The sequence below is a fragment of the Megalobrama amblycephala genome, linkage group LG20 (assembly GCF_018812025.1).
Source record: "Megalobrama amblycephala isolate DHTTF-2021 linkage group LG20, ASM1881202v1, whole genome shotgun sequence".
NCBI lineage: Eukaryota > Metazoa > Chordata > Actinopteri > Cypriniformes > Xenocyprididae > Megalobrama > Megalobrama amblycephala.
In genome coordinates this window covers 8,040,948-8,050,237 of record NC_063063.1, presented here as the reverse complement: position 1 = coordinate 8,050,237, position 9,290 = coordinate 8,040,948, and the positions used below count along the sequence as shown (strand labels likewise).

The 9,290-nt window shown below is 36.4% G+C and overlaps 1 protein-coding gene across 1 annotated transcript; it reads left to right on the top strand.

The window, feature by feature from the left end:
* The first annotated feature begins 1,542 nt into the window (after positions 1-1,542).
* Positions 1,543-9,290, top strand: psmc5 (proteasome 26S subunit, ATPase 5). The gene is made up of 12 exons (XM_048170809.1): positions 1,543-1,695; positions 2,225-2,296; positions 3,134-3,203; positions 3,320-3,417; positions 3,507-3,563; positions 5,718-5,948; positions 6,074-6,200; positions 7,318-7,508; positions 8,440-8,538; positions 8,692-8,802; positions 8,947-9,033; positions 9,142-9,290. Exons 1-12 carry the CDS (start codon positions 1,612-1,614, stop codon positions 9,193-9,195), a joined length of 1,281 nt encoding a protein of 426 aa, XP_048026766.1. The 5' UTR covers positions 1,543-1,611; the 3' UTR covers positions 9,196-9,290.

Sequence of the window (9,290 nt, the reverse complement as noted above, 5' to 3'; positions counted from 1 at the left end):
TTTGTCTTGTGGACTATATGTAAACATCTTTTATGTAAAATATCTTACTCAGGACAGTACTAATCAAAAAAAACATGCATTTTGTATGATCTCTCTTGTTTTGTTACAAATTTTCACAGATTCTGAAAGGGGTTCCCAAACTTTCGATCCCCACTGTAATTAGGTTGACTAGTAATGAAAATGCAATGTTTTTCTTCTACTTTCAATATTGTGGGGGTTTTTTTTCCATTTGGTCTCTCAGGAAAATATGTGCTGCACTGCGTTCAAGAGCCATCTTTTTGTGTTACCACCCCAATGAGAACTCCAGCACATTTGGTTGTCCAGCTGGTTTGGTTCAGTATCCCAGACTTTCTGTCTTCATTTTGTTAGTGTTTACAGATTTAAAAAAAAAAAAAATTGGCGCTGTTGTCAGCTAAAGTGGTAGAGACTGTACAGCAGTGACTGAATTTGTGAAAGATGGTGCGTGAACCATCAGCTTATTCTTTATTTTCAGGTATTCAAAGCCATTTTTTTTTTTAAACAAGTAGTTTAGTTCAGTGTGTACTTCTACATTCCAAACAGCTGATGGAAAGTTTCTGTTTAAGTGTGTTTTAATACATGGTCTTTCATACTGGTGTTGTCATTTGTGTTAAGTTTTGATGACAGCAAGTTGAATTTTCAATTAAGGAATATAACAGGTTCAACATCTGTGACATGCTGCGGATAACCACAGAAAATTGCTTTTGACTTTCCAGTTTATAAAGTGGTCAAAAACACAATGTGTTGCCAGTTTTGTGCTTAAAATGAAATTGACTTTCTTTTTAAAAGCATCTCTGAGGGACGAGTTGAAACTATTTTGTCATAATTGACTGCATGTCACAGATGTTGTCAATAGAGCTGAATTTGAATCTGAATTGTTCAGACAGTATTAATGCTGATCTGAATTGCAACCACCTCTTGTATCTTTGATTTTCCTTATTGTGTAAATGCCAATTAAGTTCTTACAACTTAAGTTCTGTTTTATATTTTTGTATCAATCAAATGCTTACCTTTTGTACTTTTTTTTTACTGGGAAATTGGAATATTTTAAACAATAAAGTTGTTTCCATAAAAGGGATTTCACATGTGACTGAACATAATATAACGTATGTTATGATCACAAATACAATGTCAGGAAAAAGAAAAACGACATTTTCTTTTTAATCAGACTAATTGATATTGGAATATCAAATGTTATCATTAGATTAAATATGCAGAAGTAAGAACATCAGGTATTTCTGTTTTCTACTAGATGGCAGATTGTTAGACAAAGACAAACATCAGTCAAGTTGATGCATGTAGTGTAGTCCTGGTTAGTCTGGAAATACCGGTCTCCATTGATACCTCACCTGTCCTACAGACTTGTTGAGTTGTCTTTTACGCATATAACTTTTGCTGTGGGCTTGTACAAACAATTTTGGAGACTTGGGATGGGAGCAGAAGGGATTTCAGCAGACATATTGTACAATATCAACAGAGGTTCGAACATTTATATAGTTCGTTTAGCAATTCCTCATTACTCATCGCGGTTGTAACGGGTGTCTCTCCAGCCTGTCGGTGGCGCTAGAGATCACATCCTGCAAGTCTTGCATCATGCCCGAGGAAAACAAAGCGGAAAAAACGCCGCTGACGGCGGAAGTTTGTATGTTCAAGATGGCGTTGGACGGGATTGATCAAGTAAGTGGTATTTATGTGTTAAATCTTCTAACATGAATACTATATTTAACTGTGAATTTATTCGTTAGCATTACATATTTCATAGATTGAGTCTGCTGTAACTGTAGTGTTTAGAAATATAAGAGAATGGTTGAATTTAAGACGCGTCTGCTCCGAATGAAGCAGAGTTTGCTGTCTCATTGTGTCACTGACTGGGACTGATCATAACATGGCATAACTGGATATAGCATGACACATAATGAACATTTTATCAGAATCACTGATAATAACAATAGAAATCTTTCGTGTCTAATAATAAAATAATAAATCTCTGATTATACTTAAGAAATATCACATCTCTGATCATGACATCACTCTAATCATAACGTGAGAAATTTGTCATTATACTTATCATAACATGGTAAATGTATAATTTAAGAAAACATCATAAATTATCACTTTACTCCAACAGACACTGTAACAATACATGATAATTAATAGCCCCGTTGTTATATGTTACTGATATTATTGTCAATAATAATTTTTGCAGATGGATATTGAGGAGAGTAAAGGAGGCTCTGGTCTCCGACAGTATTACCTGTCTAAAATCGAGGAGCTTCAGGTGAGAATAGCCATGAAATGCTATAGTTTGTCTGACACACAATTTATTCTGTAGATATTAAGAACCCTTGTGAAAAGTTTTATTTACATTTAAATAAGAATTTTTATTTTATATGTATATTAAATGCAGTTTTTCAGACTTTTGACCCAATTAAAGGATTAGTCCACTTTCAAATATAATTTTCCTGATCATTTACTCACCCCCATGTCATCCGAGATGTCCATGTCCTTCTTTCTTCAGTCGAAAAGAAATGAAGGTTTTTGATGAAAACATTCCAGGATTTTTCTCCTTATAGTAGACTTCAATGACCTAAAAACGGTTGAAACGAACGCAGCACCAGTTCTGTTTTTTTCTATACGTTTAATAGGGAAGGCGTGGGACATACAGCGTAAGCTTTTTGAAGGATATGGAATTGTGTTCTGGTGGAAGCACTTGTGAGGCGATCATTTGTGTCTATAAAGCATATACATTTTCTTTTTTTTTTAAAGAAAATTACAGATTGTTTCGCTAGATAAGACCCTTATTCCTCGTCTGGTATCGTTTAAAGCCCTTTGAAGCGGCACTGAAACTAATTTTGACCTTCAACCGTTTGGGCTCCATTGAAATCCACCATAAGGAGAATAATCCTGGAATGTTTTCATCAAAAACCTTAATTTCTTTTCGACTGAAGAAAGAAGGACATGGACATCTTAGATGACATGGGGGTGAGTAAATTATCAGGAAATTTTTATTTGAAAGTGAACTAATCCTTTAAGTACATCTGTGTGTAATTTCATCAAGTGCAATTCTTTTTCACAAAGGTAAGTTGTGTCTAAATGTGCTTGTCTCTTTACTCAGTTGACAGTGAATGATAAAAGCCAAAATCTCAGACGTCTGCAGGCTCAAAGGAACGAGTTAAATGCCAAGGGTAAAGCTCTTTCAGCCAACTTTTTTTATGAATGTCATCTTTTGGTGTTCAGATCCATATGCTAAAAATATCTTCAGTATGGCATGACACGATGTGTTTTGCACTGTTTCCTTTAGTGCGCCTCTTGCGTGAGGAGCTTCAGTTACTGCAGGAGCAGGGGTCTTATGTAGGAGAGGTGGTGAGAGCCATGGACAAGAAGAAAGTGCTGGTCAAGGTTTGGCAGCCATTATTTCCTGCTTTTCTCATGAGTACGATCAGTGCTGAGGCTGCTTATTCATTTGTATATTTATGCTTTGTTTTTAGGTGCATCCTGAAGGAAAGTTTGTGGTGGATGTGGATAAGAACATTGATATAAATGATGTAAGTGTTTTGGGTTTTACTAAGGCTGCATGATAATAGGTTAAGCTGATAATCACATGATTTTTCTCATTTGAGAAATTTCATTTTACATTTCATCAGAATTATTGTACTTTCACATAGGAACAATTCAAGAGATCTCATACACAGTGGTTTATTTTACCTTGTCTAGTTACCTGGTATATTATTTACTATACATTAACACACTTTTTACATTATAAAAACTGTTAAAACAGGTAAGAAGCTTCTCTTCAAAAGCTGAAACAGTGAAATTCCGAATATTAATTCCAATAATTCTGAATTATTTTAATATTTTTCTATTTAAAAAAAAAAAAAAAGATTTGTTTTGTGGCACAGAGGTGGAGTAAGTGCATTTATTCAGCAACCACAGTCACAAACAATATAGTTGAGATTCATTTTGGATCTATTAAAGTTTGTGACTGAGAAGGTTTGCTTGCAGATTTAGTCACAACAAATAGCACAATCTGCCTGAAGAAACAGACTGTTACTTTTTCATTTGAGCAGAATATTGCAAGGGATTTAGTTTAGAATAATTAAGAATGAAGTCTCTTATGCTCACCGATGTTGCATTTATTTGATCAAAAAGATGGCAATATTGTGAAAATTTACTTGTGATACTTTGTGTTTTCTACTTGAATATATTTTAAAATATAATTTATTCCAGTGATTACTCTGCATCATTACTCCAGTCTTAAGTGTCACATGATCCTTCAGAAATCATTATAATATGCTGATTTGCTGAATTCTTATTATCAATGTTGAAAACAGTTTTGCTGCTTTATATTTTTGAGCATAACAGACTTCTTTCAAAAACATATATATTAAAAAAATCATCATTATTCCATACTTTTGACCGGTATTTTACATAATTGTCATATTTTCAGATAATCAGCACTTTTTTTTGCAGTGCAGAGAGTTGAGAAGATAAAGTAAAACACTGGGCAGGAAATGTTATCAGTCTAAGAGATTGGGGGATTTTAGCTCTTAACATCTGGCAACCCCAAGCATGAAAGCTTGTGGAGGCTTGTTATCAGTGCAAGATCATGGAAATGTCAAATGGGGAAAAAACGCTTTCAGGGGGATCTAAACGGTGGACGGTTATGCTTGCTTAATCGTAAGCAGAAATCGAGATGCCGATTAAATTGCAATTATTCGTGCAGCCCTCAGTTTTACAGTCAAGAATGATACCTCATGGTAGAGGTGTACTACTACTTTTTTAAGTGACCTGGAATATAGGGGTCATAAAACAGAAAAAAATTATATATAATATGTATATGTGTATAAAACAGTTAGTTCCTGTCTTTGATTCTGATTGGTCAATAGCTGTTTTATTCACGATAAAACATGGCTATGACCGCTTCACCCAACAGTTCTGTGTATCACTACACAACACCCTTAGCAACCACTCTTAGCAGTGTAAACTTTTTTTCTCAATTGGTTTTGTTCATTACTGTATTATGTAGAAGAGTATTGTGAGGAAAAAGATCGAGTGAGTGAAGTTTATTACCTGCATTTAGATTTAGCATTTTCCTTCAGGTCAGTTCTATGTTCATAATTAAAAAATCTGTTTAAATGTCCGATGTATTATCTTGTCCTTTTAACAGTTAAGGGGTTTTCCCATGACTGACAGCACTAGTCAAAGCATTTGTCAGTTGCGTCTTGTTCCGTGTTCACAACAATTCAGTCTTTTCAATATAAAAGTCTTTGCTACCGACTGACACACTCATAAAGACAGTCTTTGCTGCCATCTAATGGCGTAATAATGTAACTTCTGTTGCTGGTCATGGTCAGGGACTATTTTTTCCGGCGTAAGGAAGGCTTTTATTAAAAGTTTACTTCATGAAAGTTGCATTGATACATAGTTTTCTCTTTAATATTTGTATTGTGTGGTAACCTTTTTAGAAAAGCAATAAGGTACTCAGGGCTAGTGCTGTATCGTGAATATGTCATAGCTGAAGGGGTTGCAGACACTCCACTTCGTGTCGTGCCTAATTTATTCACTTATTCATGATAAAGCCTCTAGTACCTTATTGCTTATGCATATGTATGCATACTGTACATATAAAATACTTTTACTTATATTGTAGCTTGTTTTGTATTAACTCTGATAGTGAACTAAATTCTTATTTCCACTAGGTAACTCCAAATTGCCGTGTAGCACTTCGTAATGACAGTTACACGCTTCACAAAATCCTGCCAAACAAAGTGGACCCACTCGTGTCACTGATGATGGTGGAAAAAGTGCCAGATTCTACATACGAGATGATAGGAGGGCTGGACAAACAAATTAAAGAGATCAAGGAAGTGATTGAGCTTCCAGTCAAGCACCCAGAATTGTTTGAGGCTCTAGGAATTGCACAACCCAAGGCAAGTTATAGCATGGCACATACTTATCAGGTCAATCATGCCGTAAAAAAATGCGATCTTCTCAATAGTAGGTCAGTTGGGCCGCCTTACGTGCTTCATATTTTAAAATGTGTGTTGGTCTGCAGGGTGTGCTGCTGTATGGACCTCCTGGAACAGGAAAGACCCTGTTAGCCAGAGCCGTGGCCCACCACACCGACTGCACCTTCATCAGGGTGTCTGGATCAGAGCTGGTGCAGAAATTCATAGGAGAAGGTTGGTGGGCTTCCAGACAAATCTAAATCATATTACAAGTCTTCATGTGTTTTCGGTTTTTTTCCCAAGAAGCACACATGCTCCTTAGTTGAAAAAATTTAGGAGCTCATTAAAATTTTAAGGGATTAGTCCACTTTCAAATAAAATTTTCCTGATAATTTACTCACCCCCATGTCATCCAAGAGATTCATGTCTTTCTTTCTTCAGTCGAAAAGAAATTAAGGTTTTTGATGAAAACATTCCAGGATTATTCTCCTTATAGTGGACTTCAATGAACTCCAAATGGTTGAAGGTCAAAATTACAGTTTCAGTGCAGCTTCAAAGGGCTTTAAACGAAACCAGACGAGGAATAAGGTTCTTATCTAGCGAAACAATCGGTCATTTTCAAAAAAATAGGGAAGGCATAGGACATACAGCGTAAGCTTTTTGAAGAATACGGAAAGCGGAAGCACATGCAAGGCGATCATTTGTGTTTATTAAGCATATACAGTTGTATTTTTTTTTTTTGAAAATGAAAGATCATTTCGCTAGATAAGACCCTTATTCCTCGTCTGGTATCATTTAAAGCCCTTTGAAGCTGCACTGTCATTTTGACCTTCAACCATTTGGAGTCCATTGAAGTCCATTATAAGGAGAATAATCCTGGAATGTTTTCATCAAAAACCTTCATTTCTTTTGACTGAAGAAAGAAAGACATGGGCATCTTGGATGACATGGGGGTGAGTAAATTATCAGGAAAATTATATTTGAAAGTGGACTTATCCTTTAAAGGATGCAACAAAAATTGATCAAATAATGTGGGTTTTTTTTAATATTCATGCTTAACTATATTAAAAGGGATAGTTAACCCAAAAATGAAAATTATCCCACAATTTACACACCCTCAAATGCGAGTGAAGTGCTTGTGCTATAGATCCCTGTCTGACTTTCTTTTGTTAAAAGAATGCTCTTGCATCAGAACAGTTTAAATGCCAAATCTGCTGTATTCCAAAGTTTTCTGAAGCCATTCGATAGCTCTGAAATTGGAAAATTAAACCAAAAAAAATCAGTCTAATTTCTCCAAGCTGGATTCGTTTGTCCTAATTTGGCTCAACATGTGGTCTGTGTTGATTTTCAGGAGCTCGTATGGTGCGTGAGCTGTTCGTCATGGCCAGGGAGCATGCGCCCTCCATCATCTTCATGGATGAGATCGACTCCATCGGATCTTCTCGGCTGGAGGGCGGATCAGGAGGAGACAGTGAGGTGCAGAGAACTATGCTGGAGCTCCTCAACCAGCTGGATGGATTTGAGGCCACCAAGAACATCAAGGTGAGAAGCAAATATCTGTAAACTGTGTGCTGATCCTAACATCAGAGGTCTCTGGTTTTAGAAGCCTTTGCAGAGAGAAAGCTTTAAAAGGATAGGTTCACCCAAAAATAAATGTTGTCATTACTTACTCACTTACTCATTTCTTTCTTCTGCTGAACACAAAAGAAGGTATTTAACCCGACAGTTGATGGCACCCACTTGACTTCAATAGTACAAACCACGGTTCTGTGTGACAGCTACAAATTAGAATACTACTAATATTCCAAGATTTACCATACATCTTGTATAGGCATCTATGTTTCCATGATGTGGAAGTCATAAAAATGGAATTTACAGTATGGAATGTCACAGAATTTGTCACATTTTAGATGAATAAATCAAAAGTAGGGCTGTATGTATGTGTAGGGCTGTAGTGTTGTGAATATTAAAGTGCAAAAAGACTGCTATTTAAATATTAAATCTACTTGTGCGTGTGAATGAGTGGCGCCGTTTCATCCTCTACACATACTCAAGCATGTGTGACACTCCTGCTGTTTTCAGCATCTGCTGTCTCACTGTATGAATGCATAAACACATGACCTTCATCTCCAGAGTCACTTTGATAAAACTAGTCTAAATAAGATTAAAACAAATAATAAAGATAATAATAATAATAATAATAATGTTTGGGGGGGGGGGGGGGGGGGGGGGGGGGGTGGAGTGGAGTGTTTTTCCTTCATTTATTATTTATTTTTTTACTACATACATTTGTTTGCAGCACTACCTACTCATTAAGCTGACTTTCCAGGCATCACCACCAGGGGTGCTGTGACCGCACAAAACTACTCAAACTTACATTTATGCCATTGCTATGCTTGGCTCCAGCTGGAATTTTATAATTTTTTCTATAAGTAATGTCTGAATTTACTGAATATTTTCTTGTTCCCTTCAGGTTATCATGGCAACAAACCGTATTGACATTCTAGACTCAGCGCTGCTTCGACCAGGCCGCATTGATAGGAAGATTGAATTTCCTCCTCCCAATGAAGAGGTAAGCTGAGATCATTATATACATTTTTTAATTTTCTGTATCATCTTGACAATGAAATACTGATTCTTCTGTCATTCCTGTATTTGTATGACTCTAATATTGAAGGCATAAATACTAGCAGTATCCTCACAAGCGTTATGTTGTTCTCTGCAGGCCCGTTTGGACATTTTGAAGATCCACTCCCGTAAAATGAACCTGACGCGTGGTATTAACCTGCGCAAGATTGCCGAGCTGATGCCAGGAGCGTCTGGTGCTGAGGTCAAGGTAAGGTCACTGGCTCAACCTGCATCATGCAGTGCTGCGATCATTTCCAGTAATTTATGACCATCTCTGCGGCACTTTATTCAGGAGAAGCAGTGCTGAAATCAGCATCAATGTAAGCTGTTTTTATTTGTGCTTGTCTGACAGGGTGTCTGCACAGAGGCAGGGATGTACGCCCTGAGAGAGAGGAGAGTCCACGTTACCCAGGAGGATTTTGAAATGGCAGTTGCAAAGGTACTGAAAACATGTTCTTTTTTCGATTTGTGCTTTTAGTACAAATAATATTTTAACCTGCCAATCCTCATGGATATCTTTTATTTATAATTTACTATATTTTCACAGGTGATGCAGAAAGACAGTGAGAAAAACATGTCCATCAAGAAACTCTGGAAGTAAACATTCAACTCTATAATCTGCAGTTTTTTTGTGTCTTTAAGTTGCTTTATTGTCATCACCCAAATGTATTCAAAAATAAATTGTTTCTCACTTAG